Source organism: Apteryx rowi, unplaced genomic scaffold, assembly GCF_003343035.1.
Source record: "Apteryx rowi isolate R43461 unplaced genomic scaffold, aptRow1 scaffold_192, whole genome shotgun sequence".
Classification (NCBI taxonomy): Eukaryota; Metazoa; Chordata; class Aves; order Apterygiformes; family Apterygidae; genus Apteryx; species Apteryx rowi.
The window spans coordinates 1,254,533-1,272,240 of record NW_020448219.1 but is presented as its reverse complement, the minus strand read 5'-3'; the positions used below and the strand labels follow the sequence as shown (position 1 = coordinate 1,272,240).

At 36.9% G+C, this 17,708-nt stretch overlaps 1 protein-coding gene across 1 annotated transcript in view; it reads left to right on the top strand.

The window, feature by feature from the left end:
* Nucleotides 1–17,708, top strand: part of ITGA1 (integrin subunit alpha 1) — a 53,681-nt gene that overhangs the window by 17,454 nt on the left and 18,519 nt on the right. The window contains exons 8-15 of the mRNA XM_026062743.1: nt 1,980–2,130; nt 3,868–4,033; nt 8,285–8,358; nt 9,891–10,035; nt 11,075–11,217; nt 12,559–12,702; nt 14,233–14,487; nt 14,919–15,049. Coding sequence (XP_025918528.1) covers nt 1,980–2,130; nt 3,868–4,033; nt 8,285–8,358; nt 9,891–10,035; nt 11,075–11,217; nt 12,559–12,702; nt 14,233–14,487; nt 14,919–15,049 — 1,209 coding nt within the window. The remainder of the gene's footprint in view (nt 1–1,979; nt 2,131–3,867; nt 4,034–8,284; nt 8,359–9,890; nt 10,036–11,074; nt 11,218–12,558; nt 12,703–14,232; nt 14,488–14,918; nt 15,050–17,708) is intronic.

Sequence of the window (17,708 nt, the reverse complement as noted above, 5' to 3'; positions counted from 1 at the left end):
CTTTAGAAGGACAGTGGATAACAGACTGTCCAGTCTCTACAGCAGTTGTGCATAGCACCTTGAAAAGGCAGCTGTCTTTTGAATGGATGAAATAGGGGAAGAGAAAGACACAGAACATGCTTGTAGACCTACGCAAAGTGCTGAAAATTTTTGATGTCTGCACAGAGCAGGTAGGAATTGTGTGTGTGTAGAGGGATAGAGGAAATTAAGTCTTTCAGAGGAGAATTCTACAGGAAAAAAATAGAACTTGTTAGTGCTAATTTATCTTCCTTCTGAGGCTAAGAGTACTGCAGAGTTTGAGCCCATGTTTGTCAGCAAGTCTAGAGACATTATATCTCAAATCCATAAAGCTTACGGAGTACTGGGAGATTAAAGAGCTATTGTATCAATGACATTACTTAGGAATGCTTCCTTCATAAGCAAAATGAAATCCAACTTTTGCAGAATAGAAAGTAAATGCAAAATCAAACTCTCAGATGAGTGATACAGGCAGCTATCTGTTCCCACTCCTAGTTCATCAAACCTGATTATGGACTATGTGAAAGATAAGGAACCAGAGAACAATTATAAACAAAAAAGTGAGGGACACTTTTGAAACCATACAATATTGACCTCATTCTGCACTCACTAAAATCAGTAGTTTCTACTATTTGCTCAAATGGGCAGTGAAAATTTGCTGTTTGTTGTCCATTTTGAGGAAATTGTTTCCAGAGTTATTTAAAATGCTCATAGTGATAGTGTTAGCACAAAAAGTTAGTGTTAGCATAGTGTTAGCACCTAAAAATGGACCAGCTCAGTTCCATACATGAATACAGCAATGATCTGCATTATTGAACACTTCATATCTTTTCTCTTTTCTGCTTTTCTTCTTTTCTTTTCTCTTTTTTTTTTTTTCTGGCATGACAGCATGACTTTATTCCAGAAGAGAATACATTCTCCCTTTCCAAAAAAAAATACTTGAAATGTGCAGCATTTTTTGATGAACTATTCTGATTATCTGACCCAAGTTTTGTTGATATTACCACTTAATCTGATGAAATTCCTACATATTTAGCAGCTGTTTTGTTTAGAAACAAGTAGGGGCTTGAGGGAGACTGAACAAGTTCATGAAAGCAGAGCCAGTTGAGAATTACTAAATACACAGAAACCGTATGTGGCTCAAAAAGTCACTGAGCACCACAGACTGTTGTGGATTTGTATGTAGGGGAAGTATGATTAAAAGCTTCCTCTGTTCTTGCACTCTTACTGCACATCCACTTTTGGCCGTTGTCAAAGGTGGATCTTTGCTTTTATCAGTGTGGGCAGTGTCAAACAGAAGAGTTCTGTGAGCTTTTTCTAAGAGGAAACTCAGCTCCTTTCCTTCTCCTCCAGATGCCTAAGCCAGCCTCACTTTTTCTGGTCCTCTGTATAACCGAAGCCTTGCCCCAGCCTGTAAGAACAGCCCTCCAAAAACATTAGTGCCCCTTTCCCCATCCACAGCTGTAGAAATCAACAGGTCGCCCCCGTCCACCTCCACTCACTTGCAACCTACTTCTGCCACATCCACAACATCAAATTTTGCCCTGTAGATGTGGGGAGGTGCTGGCAGGTGAATAAATAACCTGACCACTTGAAGTGCTGCTATAGGGTGGAAATAGTTTCTCTTTCTTTGTGTGTGGATTTTGGGGAAGAAAAGTTGCACATTTTTTTAAGGTGCCAAAAGTTTATCTGGGTAGGAGAAGAATTCTTTGCCATCCAGCATTGTTTTATGCTATCAGTCACAAATATATGAGTAATGAATGAATACGTATGAAACTCTTCAGGTACAAACTGTAATATAAGTTCCAATTGTTGTTGTTTGTATTTGTTCGTGGTTAATATTCATTTCCTTTTCCAGCTTCCTGGTTAATATTTGTTTTAGTTTATGGTTGACTCTGTAAAATGATGTGTGTGGTAAATGCTGACTTTGACCTTCTTCAACCCTTTTATACTCTCTTTAGGAAAGAAGCTTTTACTGAGGCTCATGGAGCACGAAGAGGAGTACAAAAAGTAATGGTTATTGTGACTGACGGGGAATCACATGACAACTACAGATTAAAAGAAGTGATTGATAATTGTGAAAATGAAAAGATTCAGAGATTTGCTATTGCTGTAAGTGAAATGTAATGTGAAAAATTTGAATCTTAAAAGCATGTTTCATCTCGCAAATGTAATGACTGAAAAAGTTTATTTCACAGAATCTTTATGGAAGTATAATCATTTGAGAGAGGTAAAAAAGCTTAAAAAAAGTAAAGATTTGCTTTCTGATTTTATAGCACATAAGAAAAAGCAATCTGTTTGTCTTTCTGGTGGTGACGTGTGTGTGTGTGTGTGTGTGTGTGTGTGTGCGTGTGAAGAAAAGGAGAAAGATTGATGGGCCTATAAAATCTGGTCGTTTTTGCTAACAGCAGGAGTGAACAGAGTGGATTAGTTGGAATCTTCTGATCATTTGCTAAAGACACATTATCCACTATGTTTTAAGGAAATAAACCAGCAACAAAAAAGCAGGTGTATTCACGGCTGTTCTGTGTGCTGAGAGTCTAAAGTTGTTATTTTCATGTTAAGCAAACTCAGTGGCTCAACGGGAGGATGAGCATGATGGAGGTTAACTCATATAGACAAATACGGAGACATTAAGGACAGATTTTGTGTGAACTCTCTATTGTTCCTGTGTTCTATTCAGGAATCATCTATTTTCTCTGGTTGATTTTTATAGTATATTGGAATTTTTTTTTCTCTGTTCATATCTCTCTATATATTTTCTAACAAGAACACCTCTTTTACAATGCTCCCTGTTTTGAATGCAGAGCAAATAATTTCCAACTCCAAAAACAAATGAAATAGTGTAAGTTTTCCTTTTCCTCTTTGTACCTTAAATCTCTGGATACTCAAGCAGCTTGAGGCTACTGGCTACAAAGAGGTAGTTTGGAACCAAACACTTTCAAAAAAGATGTAATCTTTAAATTAAAAAAAGCATAAAGCTAGAGTAGACTGTGGTAGCACACAGGTTTTCATTAGTTTTCTTCATAAAACTAGAGATCAGTTAAAAAAAATTCCTTACTGAAGCTCAGTAATTCTTGACAATAAAATCCTTGTCTAGAACCAAATTTCAGTCGCTCCAGTGTCCAGGAATGCTAGGACGTGGAACTTTGTTTTTGATTCCCCTCTCAAAGCAAGTAAGTCTTTAGAGCAATTTTTCCTATGAAATTCAGTTAAGTATTCCTCAGTCTGGGAATTAAAGTGAGTCATTTTGTTCTGAAGCAAACTGAGTTTTTATGACAGCAGTGTTAAAGCTGGAAACTAAATCTGAAGTCTTTTATCCCAATGGAGTCACTAACGCTGAATGGAAATGGTGTTCTTATATATATTTATAGGGCTGTAGATTTGCATGCAACAAAGAACTATCCTGTGCCTAATTAGGCATGTCATTAATTGTCCACCTACTGCATTATGAGGAGAACTGGTGGTACCTATGCAGAAGCCACTGCAATTTTGTATTCTGTTTTTTGTTTTGTTTTGTTTTTTTCCTGAACTAAAGTCTACTTGAACAAGTCATTAGAATTTTATAAAGGAAGGGGAAGAAAGGACAGCTGAGGTTAGCAGACATTACACCATACAGTTGCTTTGGTTGCTGTGGTCGGTATTTTCAGAAAAAAACTGAGACCTCATACAGTTCTGTTCTCACTGAAAAAGAATGGCTTTAAATCAATTTAGACTAGAAATTTGAGGGAGGTTTTAATAGAACAAATTAAGGTTAAGAATGATTTCCCAGTATTCTCTGATAGCTTGCCTCAAATTTATCTTTAAAGTATAAAATGTATCCTTGACTTTCTCTTTAATTCTTTTTAGATTCTTGGCAGCTACAGCAGAGGAAATTTAAGCACAGAGAAATTTGTGGAGGAAATAAAATCAATTGCCAGTGATCCTACTGAAAAACATTTCTTCAATGTCTCAGATGAATTAGCTCTTACAACTATTGTTGAAGCACTGGGAGAGAGAATATTTGCCCTGGAAGGTATGACATTTCTTTACATTTTACTTCATGCTTGCGTTACAGCTGAACCAAACACTAGACCACCTGCTCTGGTCTTCCTTTGTAATGTATTGTGCTGCATTAAAAGTATTATACATATATTTTTATCATGCTGGTCATAAAGATATTTAACAATAAATATCAAAAAGGTGGAAAACGACATGAAATATGTTCAGATGGGTTAGAATAGATGGAGACAGTAGCCTAGAAGGAGAATAAGGGTCGTTACAGTAACCATTATCATTTTACCCCTGGTCAAATACAAGGTTGCCTTTCCCTAGGTAAAAGAGCATTGGAAGATCATATCCTAGATTACACCATGATCATGTGTTCATCTGCCTACACTTTTAAATTCTCTTTTTGGTTAGTTATTAATTACAATGTACTTTGATATACAAGTTAACATGCACTTGGTGTATAGAGTTAGCAGGATATATTTTTACTTTGGAAATTTTCCTGATATCTGGATTTTAATAGGGAAAAGTCACCATGTCATAATGTCTGCTTACATTCTCCATCCAAATTAGGCAACATTGTCCAACTCTGTTTGTTTCAAGCACACTACTAGTAACAGAAGACTAAGTTTATTAGTTATAAATTATACTGGCTATCTCTGAAAGGATTAGTGTCATACAAGGAAAACATCTGCTTGGACTTACTTTTTCAATATCTCAACTTTCCAAGTAGCTGGAATAGTGCAGTTTATAGCTGGAACAAAGGATAATGTTGATTGAATGTCAAGAAATAATACAGATATGCCAGATTATTTTAAAGCATTTTAAATTGGAGTTATACTTCTTAGACATATTTAGGTATCTTGATTGCTTGATCAAATATTACTATTTTCAGTGGACTTTTAACAAATATTTTTCCAGTTTATATATTCTTTTACTTTTCCTTTCATGAAGTATTTTGTTTCCTCACTTGTAAGACAAATTTATTTGAAGAGAATTTAATCTCTCTAAAGACCAAAGTTTAGCCCACTTAAGCTCATTAAGTATTTTCAAGTTCATTGCATAGGGGCTCTTTTAAGTCCCTGTTTAATGGGAAGAATAAACTTTCAGTGAAAAAATAGTTGGTTGAAAGTTAGAGATAATATTTCAAATGTAAGGGGACAAAAAAATCAAAAAGTTAGTTTTCAGTTTGTGCTTTGTACTGTTAGAAAAGTGAGAAGACTTATTGTCTTTTATTAGTAAAATATATTAGTTATACCTATTCAATATGTTGGATATATAATAAAAAGTTATTCAACTGCTTTACTAGTCCAGGACAATGGACTAAGGATATGATTATAAAATCTGAAGTGATTGAACTTCTGGACATGAGCACACCATGTGCACTCAGACTTAGGTGTCACATTACAGCTAAACCCACAGAACAGTTAGATGCCATTGGGACAGACAGTCTCACTTCATCACACTTCCACCTGGCCACTTTCAGCAGTAGGTAGCCGTTGGATAGGCTTAGCTGTCACATGGGACCCCAACCTGCCCAAATAGTGGGGTGAACTGTGCTGACTTCAACTCCCTGTTGATGGGTGATGCTTTGTATTATGAGCTCTAAACCTCACACTGATTTAGTAATTTGTTCCTCTAAACAGAAGAAAAAATGAGAAAGCATTTGATCACTAAACAGTTTATGCAGCTTAATAAAATATCCAAGCATTAGCTGACTAATCCTGGCCACCACGTCCTTCAGAATTTTGGTACTTTATTACACCTCTTCTAAGTATCAAAAAGTTCTGCAGTAGTCCTTGAATTCAGTGATTTAATTTTCTGCAAAAGATGCAGTAGCAAATATGTATTTCTTGAATATTATTATTTTTAGTTAACATAAACTTTTTATAAGCTATTAGGATATCTATGGCTTGATATATATGCCTTATTTTCAAATTTTGTTTTAGATAGACATGGTTGTATTACAAAAAATATGTATTCAAAACAAAAAAAATGGAGAGGAGCTAGCTAATTTCACCACACTCCTTGACTTCTTGGTTTCCCCTTTCTAGATCTGTGCTAGGAACTCAGAGTCTGCTCTAAGATTTCTACATAAGATATCTATGATACAAGACAAGAAATTATGCCCCCTACACTACCTGTGGAGTTCTCAGAAATGGCTGCATGGGAAATCAGAACGGAATTGAAATATGGGATCTTAGCTTTATGTCAAACTTAGGGAGGCTGAGTTGTATCCAGGGTTGGTAAGGCTGGAGCTAGAAGATGCTGATTAAATCCATTTCTGTTGATTCTTCAGCCGTGGTTTCCTGTCCCATCCAAAGCATTCCAGGAGATATTCTAGATTTGCAGCTGCATCCGTGGATACATTATTCTGGAGAAAAATAGATTAATTCTGTCCAATACAGCTTTCTTATGACAAATTCTGTTTATTGGATGTGTGCAATTTGGAAAAGATGAATTAACTGTATACAATGTAGCTGAGTTAACTTCTGTACGTAACAGGGAGGTCATAGGAAATGTGATTCTTGGAATTCTGTATCTGAATGCATTTAAGTTTTCAATCTGAATAGCCTCCTACTAATGTAATAGTACCTTGATTTTCTCCTGGATATCTTGTTTTCTTTTTGGTTTTGGTCTTTAAAAAAAATCAACAAAGGAAAAAAGAGAGTTTAAAAATCAAATCCAACAAAAACCCATGCTTGACAGCCAGTGCATTTTTACACATAATCTTTTTCATATGCTTCTGTGTCTAATGGCATGGACTTCTGGTTTTAACAGCAGTTTTATGTTTTATCCGGTCCGTAGGCTGGCACAAATGTTTTTGACAAAATATCCTTTGTAGAACGCTTGGCAGTCTGAAACTCAATGGAAAGTTAGACTGGCGGCCGTTATCTAAGCAGCCTTCAGAACTGCGCATACTAACAGTGCCAGCATTGTCCTCTGCCTGAAATTACAAGCGTCCTGTCTTTCTCAGATCGTTAAAGAACATCCTTTATTGAATGATTAATGCTGTCACTGAAAAATATTAATTATCAGCCAATACAAAGCTTAGGAATTTTATACATAAAAAGGACTATATTTTTTTCAGACTTAGCAAAGCAGTTACATCTTGCGAAATTTGATGGACCATGTTTGCTTGTCAAACGTTTTGTGTTTGAAATCATGTCTCCCTCCCATGGCTTGTCATAAATTCCCACAACTGGCAAAGATACCACGTCCAAATGAACAACCTGTGTGGTTCAGTTGCCAAATTTCACAAGTTCAGTTTTATTTGATAGTCTTGATGCCTGAACTTCATGCGACCATGGCTTGCTAGGCATCAGTTTCCTTCACACTGTTGAAAGTTTGCCTCAGTACTCAGCTGGCACCAAATTGTGAATTCTTCCTGGATAAGCCTCAGAACAGTTTTCATAGTTCCCCTCCACTTCCTGTTACCATATGTTGCTCTGAAGGAGGAATCAATATGCAGAATATAGTTAACTTGCTTCTGGCGTTTCTCATAGCGAAATAGTCATTGGGTATTGTTTTTAAGTAGAGGAAAAGACAAAACTCTCTCTTCCCTGAAGATATTTCCTGTGTACCTGAGGGCAAAGAAACCTGAAGTCCCTTTAGAGCTTAATATGTAGCATTTGACTACCTGAAAAAATAATGACAGTAGTGCTAAATCACCTAACTCCTTTTTTTATTCAAAGTCACTTAAGAGAAAACAGGAAGATTTTCATGCAGCTTTCTGAGAAGGATTACAATTCCCAAGCCCCTCCCTGAAGCATATGAATCTTGGACAGCTGAAATTTTCCTACCTTGTTTTTTACGGAGGCTCAGACAATCCAAACATCAAACATTTTTCATTTAAATCTTACCAGCTGCCTACAAATTTTTAGTTATGTGAATACAAGGCCCGGGTTGCATGGATGGTGTTTTGTTGTTCACTTAGCTTGAGTGGAAAATGTCTTAACCGTATTAAACAAACATTCCAAACATATTTACCATCGGCCTGAGGTCAAATCTGGTCAGTTTTAGTCCAGAAATATTTGCTGGACAAGTTGTAATCCACAGTCTTAAAATGGAAACAGCTTCTCATACTTAATGGTAGCATTTAATACACAATGCACTTTCTGTATTTATTGTAAAATTCTATAGCAAACTACGCTCTCTGAATATTCTAGTTAATTATGTTATCCCTTACTAGCATATCAACATTTTCATTACACTATTTAGACATTTTTTCAAATTGAAATTTATTTATTTTTAAAATTTATACATTTCTGTTTAATAGCAACAACCGACCAGCAGGCAGCCTCATTTCAAATGGAAATGTCTCAAGCTGGTTTCAGTGCTCATTATTCTCAGGTAAACAAACTGTTTAAAGATACAAATTCTTTTTCAGTGTAGATTTTTATTGGTAATGGCATGAATTTGGAATGAGTATTTCAGAATTCTTTGTACAGTTCTGTTACTTGTTTGCTGTTGGAAGTTTTGGATTTTCCTATAATTCAGTTAGTCTGTGTAAAATATATGTAAAGAATAATTATAAACAATGAGTTCTTAAGAGAATAAGTAACTTGTTCACATTAACTTTAAATTTTATGTTCACATAGCATTTTCTTATCAGTGAAATATTATATAAAATGTTAATAGCTATGTAAGTATTCTATATAAATATTACTATGTAGTTATTGTATTGTATTGTTGACATTTAAACAGAAGATGTGTATAACGGATAGTTTCTGTAATGGATATGACTGTGTTATTAGTAACACAACATATTCTTAGTTCCATTAATACATTGAATACCTCAATTTTCAAGGGTTAAATATTTGTTAAACTAGTATGCAAAAATCCTTGGGAATTTTTAATGGCAGAAAATCACACCCTACGTATTTTATTTATTTTTGAAAAGCAGAAAATATCCGTTATGATTATCTGCTCAGTGTACACAAATGAAATGTAAATTATACATGAGATCAAAAGGATATTAAAAGATATTAAAAAGTAGTGACAGTGGAAAATAACACTATAGGAGAGTAACTGAACTGAATAAACACTGGGCAGTCCAAGACAAACTGACTCCCGTAAAAAGACCTGCAACGTGACTTTGTATACAGGTCAGCATATCACTGGTGAAACAGAGAATAAAAAAAAATTATTCAATATGATTTAACATAAATACTTTAATGCAGAAATATTCTCCATCTGTTTTTACTCTCTGGACTATGAAATTGTACATTATGATTCAGACCCTAGAAACAGATATCATCCTGAGATGAGCCCAAGGAAGATTCACAAAATAATCTATTTGGTAGAGCAGATGCTTGAAGATGCTAAAGAACTGTCTTGCTGCCATCAGAGTCTCACTTCAGAAGTGGGTCTTCAGTTGTTGGTACATTGACAGAATCAGGATCTGTGTCTTTCTTATCTAGAAGGCTATATTCAGGCCTTTAGGCAGAAAAGGTCAGCAAACTGTTTGTCAGGTGTTACATTGACTACAAAAGGCTCTTTTTAAATCCTCACAGGTTCAACAGGGAAAGGTTCAACTTTCTTAAAGTTTACCTGAGGAATGCATTTAATGTACTAATGCACTAATGAGCTTTGCTACTTCCTCTTTGTCTTTCTATTTTGCATGAAATGGCAGACCGAAATTATAGGAGTCATGTTTCACTGTGCTGCTTTTCCTGATTGGCCCAGGCTTGTTTAGTTGCATTTGTTTTTAATAAAGAGGGGGAGATATATCGTGCCTGTGGGGGGCCATACTATAGTGGGAAAAGCAGGGCTAAATCTTGCATGCATATAGGAAGCATTAACCAAACATGCAAATCATGACTAACATAGATCTAAAGATGGTTCATGTAAAGAACAGGGTGTTTTGTTTTTCTCTATAAAAGGATTGGGTCATGCTTGGAGCAGTTGGAGCATATGACTGGAATGGCACAGTGCTCATGGTGAAGGACAGTAGTATTTCAATGCCAACTAATGACACTTTTCGTGACAGGCACTCAGAAAAAAATGAACCCCTTGCAGCCTATCTAGGTAAGAGAAGCAGGTATCTTATAACACTTCTCAACAAATGCTACAAGTCCTCTCTCAATCTCATTAACAAAGATTCTCCTACAAAATATTATCCTATTTTCTAGGAGTCTGGGAAAATTTATAATGTATGGATGTTTAATCTGTATAATGATTTGCTGTTTAAAAGAAAAAGAATCATTACTTCTGCAATCAAAAGACTAGTAAGAATGCATACAGCCCTAAGCATATCTAGACTGTCCTCCATAGAGATGTCTAATTTGTTCAGGGAGGAAGATTTCCCTAGTATTCTTCTCAAGGTTTTCTCTGCCTTCATAGCTAGAAAATGTTCATATAGTGTTCAGTCTAAATCTTCTTTGCTGAAAATTAAGTTAATTGCTTTCTCTTTCACTCAATGGACAAGAACAAGAGATTACCGCTAACCTAATATGTTTTGCATATTGGCAGAGTACTGTTTTCCTCTCAGCCTTTACTGTAGAAAAGTAACTCAGTGGCCTTACTCTCTCCCTAGGGGAGGCTTTATACCTCTCATGATTCTGTTTCCCCACCCCACCCCAGTTTTGTTTCATCTGCAAATTTCATAAGTCTTCCATCATCCAAGTTGTTAGTGACAATATTAAATAGAAGAAGTTCAAAATGCTCCCAGAATCATGCTTGGAAGGCTCTATCAGTATGACAGTGAGCCAGTGACAACTGTTCTTGGAAAGCAGCTTTTCAACCAACTATTCACCAGTTATTTCACCAGTGCTCTCATCATCTTACAGTATGTAAGAATGGCAAAGTGAACAGTGTCAAAAACTCTGCTGAAGTTAGGACATATCAGCCTGTCTACAGGTTTAATGGCTCAGTGGTGTTCATGGCTCTGTGAGACTGTAGGCAAATACACATCCAGCCCTTTTATTTGACTCTACTAGCATTCTCTAGAATAAGTAAGGCTGAACGTCAAATTGTAGAATCAAGCCTTAAAAGAGCTCTGAATCACAGCAAGTTTTTCTGATGTGTTCTATGTGTGCTGCATCTTGTATTCTTTTATGTTTCCTAGGATATACTGTGAACTCAGCCTTGACACCTGGAGGCCTACTATACATAGCAGGGCAACCTCGATACAATCACACTGGCCAAGTTATCATTTACAAAATGGAAGGAAAAGAGGTGCAAGTACTTCAGAGGTTAAATGGAGAACAAGTAAGTATGTATTTAGATTGACATATAAGAGAAATTTGGCATGAGAAATAGAAGTAATGATTTCAAATGAGAACTCTGTACCAGAAGAGCAAATGAAATTGTAAGTTGTAAGCAAGATCAGAAACAAAGGTTAGGTAGATTCTCTGATCTAATATGTAATGGTAAATGGACTTAGAGCAGTCAGAGTCCCGTGGAAATTTTCTCTGTGTGTGGTAAACCTTTGCTGATATCAAAGTGGTTATAGCCGCCTCTGGACTGGTAATTCTGTCCATCCTTTGAATGAAAGGGGTATATCATGGGTGGGAAATGGGTGTGATAAGGAGGGTTTTGTGGGAGATCATCAACTGAGATAGCAAAAAATATTGAATAGATGCTTGATGTACTGAGTAGCAGCTCACTGAGAGCTGTTCCTACAGGAAAAAATAACATGTAATCACATAATTATAGATGGTAGTATAATATTACACACAAGAGGGTTGAAAGACCTGTTTGTTCAAGTCTACTCAGGCTGCAGTACAATATTCTTTCAGTAGAATTCAGGTTACCTAATTTTCAACATCTATAGTTGGTGTCTACAGCTCAGCTAATCAATCTTGGGTCCCTTTAGAGAAAGTAGGAAATTAGGAAAGTACGCATTTTTAAGGTTTAAGTGATCTGGCCTATTTGAAGCACCTTCTGTGGGATAAGAAGCATCATGCACTAGAAGAGATTGTTTCTTATGCTGACTATAAAGAAAATTCAGGGTGACTAGCTTAGCTGTCAGCTGAATGTAATCAGATGAATCCCACACCTTGTGCCTGGTCTATACATGTCTCAGGTCTTTGAGCAGCTCTTGTTCCTCTGCATTCAGTGGTGACTTGGGAATTTTGGAGATTGTCTACACTGTGTTGTTTCAGGGCATTTTATCCATTCTCCTACCTTTTTCCCCGGTTAGCCTAAAACCGTTGATTTTGTTCCTTCTATTAATTATTGCTGGAACCAAAGAGAAAATTAGCATCCCAAAGACATTTCTATTCAAATGCTGTCTCTCTCTATACAACCTGAGAGGTCTAACTCCCCTTACCATCTAGGAGGCACCATTTGTACCTTTCAAACTCAAAAAAGTTAAAAGTTTTTTTGGATTATGCTTAAAAAAATCCAACAACAACAGACCCCAAAACAAAAAAAACAAGTTTCAAAGGCAAACAAACAAAAAACCTTGATAGGTAGCAAAGAAAATTTCTGTCTTTGTGGTTAAAATTTGACATTGTTGTAAGCATCTGTAAAACAGGTCTCTGAATAGGAAATCTTGCATTATGCTGCTGACTATGCCTCTGATTTATGCCTTATATCCTCCTCCAGATTGGGTCGTATTTTGGGGGTGTTATTACCACAATAGACATCAACAGGGACTCATTTACAGACCTTCTTCTTGTTGGAGCTCCTATGTATATGGGAACTGAAAAAGAAGAGCAAGGAAAAGTGTATGTGTATGCTCTCAACAAGGTAAGGATGATATTTACTGGACACGAACAGAACATGCTCCTTATTATCTTCTATCCTTACAGCCTTATTTTAAACAAATGTGATAATTTGAGCTGGGGGAGATGACCTGTTGAAAACAAAGAAACATAATTCTGACAATTAGGAGAGTATAATACAGATTATTTTTTGGAAAATTTTCTTCTCAAACTCTTGTTTTCTCACCTTTTTTCTAATATAGTATTTTGTGTAGACAAGCAGTATATCCTGTAAACTGCAATGTGGCATAAAATGCAAATTTATAGGGTTAATTTTCTATCCACATTTTCATTTTGCTTTCACACATTAGGGAGCTCTTCTAGACTCAGTTGTGTCAGCCTAGTATATATATGTGATAACTGCATTTAGCTTCTGCCTATATCTTCCCTGTATATATCCATAAGTCAGTGTCATACTGCCCCTCTTGCTTCTTAGTACTAAATCCCTTTTCTATTACAGTCCCTGAAAGGAATTTGAGCATTCTGTACATCACTTCTACTTCAGAGACTGCGGATAGATAAGTTCCTCCTTCTCAACGTCTATGAGTGCTTTTTCTTTCTTCTTTGTTTCTTCTTTTAATCTAGTACCAAGGTGTATTGCCTTAACAGTTATGAAAGTAGGTCCTAGCAGCAGTGGTGTCCTGAAATGCTATTGCAGGAAAAAGGCCTGAGGACACTGGATCTGTTCGACAAGGAGCTGTTCCAGTTTCTACGTGCATGTCGCTAACAACAACTTGCTGGTGAATAGGGCTGGCAAGAAAACAAGAATTCCATGTCCTCTAATAATGCAAGGGTTTTAAATTTGTTTTCCCTGTGATTCCTTTTATCCGTCTCCAAACAAAGGAGATGAAGCAACCTCTTGCTGCTGTTCATTTCTAACATGGAACCCATGGGACAATCTCTTTCTTGGATAGATTAGATACATAGCATACCATATTTGGGGGTTTGATCTAGGATTCATGCACATTGGACACTGTTGGCCAGAAGAATACATATGTAAGGACATGGAATATGTATGTACTCTGTGTGTGTGTATGTGTGTGTGCTGAGGATAGAATTCAGCCTCTGTGAGAGAAATGCTGTCTTTTGTTCTGGAATTAGAGTACTGCCATCTGTGATCCATCATAAACTTGACTTACTTCTCAGACTAAGAGACTGTCTTTGGAAAAAGTCTGTACAGTATCTTAAGAATTAAGTGTTTTAATTATAGTATCATCCAAACACTGTTATGATAGTATGCTTTCCTGTGAACCTGCAACTTCAAGAAATGTGTATAAGCATCTAAATACAGAGAGAGAGAGAGAGAGAGAGAGAGAGAGACTTTCCCGTCAGCTTCTTAAAAAGAACATTTGAATTATAGTTCCAGAATGACAGTTTTTCCAGCACACTGTCATTATGAATGGGATGTAATTTTTCATTTAGTTCATCAGTTTGTATTCTGTACAGGAGCTCTTAAAAACCTTCATTGCCAAAATGCTGATGGAAATCCACAAACTCTAAATTTATTCTTTCACAGACAAAGTTTGAATATCAGATGAGTCTCGAACCTGTAAAGCAAACATGCTGCTCTCCATTAAAACATGATACCTGCAAAGTTCTCAAGAATGAGCCTTGTGGTGCACGCTTTGGAACTGCGATCGCTGCAGTAAAGGATCTCAACCTTGATGGATATAATGACATTGTAATAGGATCACCCTTAGAGGATGATCATCGGGGAGCTGTTTATATTTATCATGGGCATGGCCACACGATCAGTAAAAAATATACACAGGTATGGAGTAAAACTTTAAGGACTGGCAGCTGCTTTAAGTGTATGTAGCACAATCCTCATTTTCCTTTGTCTTTCCAACACGAGATCAAACTGACTTCACCTGTCATGGCAGCTTCTTTTTTAAAATGCTCTGTACTTTTAAACTCAGTCTGATTTAGCCAAATTTGACTCTAATATTGTTATAAAATATATTTCCATGTTTTCATTAGAAACCTTCTAAAATGTTCTCTGCAACCAGAAAAGTAGGTATTTTGTAATTCTGAAAATTTATAGTGTGTTCATCACCATAGTAACCCTTTCAGAAGTATTCTAATGAAAACTTAATATATTTAAAGAGTTTAAAAGCCCTGTAAGTGCAAACAAATGCGTCTTGAAGGTTTTTATAATATTCATCAATATACACTGCATAAACCTGTTAATGCTTTTCACAGCGTATTCCATCAGGTGGAGATGGGGAAAAAGTGAAATTTTTTGGCCAGTCTGTGCATGGAGAAATGGATTTAAACGATGACGGGCTGATTGATGTCACTATCGGAGGCCTTGGTGGTGCTACCCTCTTCTGGTATGGATACTAGCAGCATCTGTCAGGGTAGAAAAAATAATTTATCGTATGATATCTATTAATCATATCAGATTTTATCTCATACTTTGACACTAGCTGTAAATCATATTTTAATGTCTCTCTGGAGGAAGTAGTATAAAATGTAATGGAAAATAATAACAGAAATGTTTTAGAAACCTTGATAGCCAAGTATGAAGTTCGTCTCCTAGATCGTGTTCAGAATAGAAACTTGCTCCACTTGTGGCACAAAGTATAACAGAAAAAAAAAATATTCTCTTTATTACATTGCATTGCATATTGTCTTCTTAGCAATACCAAGGGCAGGTTCAAATATAAAGGTGTCACTAAGAAAACTCTAGTTTGGCTCCCTACCAAGAAACTTGGAAATATTAAATTAAACATTCTGCTGAACAGTGAATTCATTTTCTCTACAAAATTAAATGATTCAGATGGTTTAATGGGCAATATATTCTTAAAGGGAGATGAAAAAAATACCAGTAAGATAAATAAACATGATAACATGGAATCCCTTTCCTAAGGCAGAACTAAAGCTATTTCACAGCTTTCTCCCTGGAAAAGCAATTGCTAAGCCAACTGATTGCTTTCACTGTTGTGCAATTACACCTGACTTTTAGCTCTTACAGCCTAACATATGAGAAGGGTGACACAAAGTCTTAATCCTTTTTAAATACATCCTGTTGCGTTGTGTTACGCTCTTTTTGTCCTTTACCCTTTTAGCCCATTGCATTGCCTTTCCCAGATGTTTTGCCTTTTAGGACTTCATCTCCACAAAACTAGTAGGACAGCTCTCAGTACAGAGAAGAATGCATCAAAGTCTCTGTAGGATCAGGTTCTAAGACTGTAAGATGATTTGGAAGGAAACTCAATGTTACCGACTCCAGACTTTTAAGAGTTATGACCCACAGTCCTCACAGAATGAAAACATGACTTGAACTTTAATATCATAACAAAAAGTTAGGGATTTCCTGTTTTATAGTTTCTACCCTCAATTTTGATGACATTTACAAACTTTTTTCTGAAATAATGATGAGGTAGATTATTTCTTTATTTTTATGAAAGCTGAGAATTCTCCATAACTGATCACCTCTAGAATGATAAGCAAACTACCCGATATTCATATTAAGACTTTCAAGGGCCTTCCCCAGGGGGAAATGATATTTTCTGCAAGTTTTTTACTACTTGGTTCAGTGGATGTCTGATCTGTAGTAAGTCTTGAGACAAGTAAAAGAATCATTTTTCTTGCAACTTTGCCAGCTGTATGCAGTGCTTACAGCAGCTTTTGCCTTGTTACATTAATATAATTTATTGTCCCTTCAGCATGATTGAGTTTGCCAGTTTATATGCTGGAGGCATCAAAAGCAACAAATATTTTGGGTGTTTTTTTTCTGAAGATCTGAACTCTCTAAATAATATTTTTATTGGCTGGGGACACAGTGCAAATCCCACTGATTCTCGGTGAGATATGGGGTCCAGGGTGCTTAAAGGCTCGACAGTCAGGTTGGTGTAGCTTGGCAAGTCACTGTGCACTAGCTGACCATCGTAACTGGGAGGTAAAATGCTTTTGCTTAAAATCCTTTCATGAAAGTTTAAGTTAATGCCTACTGCTTCATATTTGCTGTGGACACAGGCATACTTCTTCATACAGAAGAGCCTGGCATTCTCATCTGCCAGGGACAGCGCTGGCTAAGCAATCACACCCGGTCTCTGCAGTCCTTCCAAATGCTTGTGCAGCCGTGCAGGGAGCTGGGACAGGGAACTGATCGAGCTGGAACAAAGATCACCCCCTCCCCTTCCACCCGTTATTTTTGAAAGTCATTTTTTAACTTCGACCTGAGCTTCAGTCTGTTCACCTTGCAGCAGCATCAAAACTTTCATCCATTTAAGTTAAGGGAGGCGATAAGAGCAAGAGCAAGGACTGCCCAAGCTGCTTCAGAAAGCTGCCGGGTCGGCGACCTGCGTGCTGCTGCCACAGCTCCTGTCCTTCTCCCTGCCAGCCCAGTGCCTACTCACCCCCACCAGGCTCTCCCTGCGGCCAGGGCTCACCTGCCCCTTCCCTGCGCTGCTTGGATCACAGAGCTGAAGAAAGATACTTCGCCAGCTGCTTTCTGCTGGTTTAGTATGCTGGGATATTCCGTATTGAGCTCAGACAAGGAACTGAGCCAGAGCGAAGTAACGCATTGCGGGCACAGGGGTGAAGGGCAAAGGGGAGCTCAAGTGGTGCAAGCTGCTAGTGAATCGCGGCTTGTTTATCTACCCATAGCCTAAGAGCTGACGTGCTATCCTCCATGGGTAGTAACTTCTTCCTCTGCGGCTGCTACTGAGAATGGGTCTGAGTCTTCCGAAATGGAGCTTTCTGAAATGTCAAAATGTCTTTTGAAACAGAACTGGCTCTATAATTGCTTAAATGCTTTTGAAAATCTTTCCTTTCATCTTGTACCCCATTCTATAAGACGTACAGCACTGTAGAGAAACCCTGTGACCATTTTATCTTTAATATATAGTTTACTGGTACTCTGTATAGACTGTGTTACTAATTACCTGTCTACATCATCAAATATGTGTATTTTAATGTCCAGGATTGCACATTTTATAGGTTCATTTTTAAAAAGTTATAAAAGTTGCTGCTGTTATTTTCAGG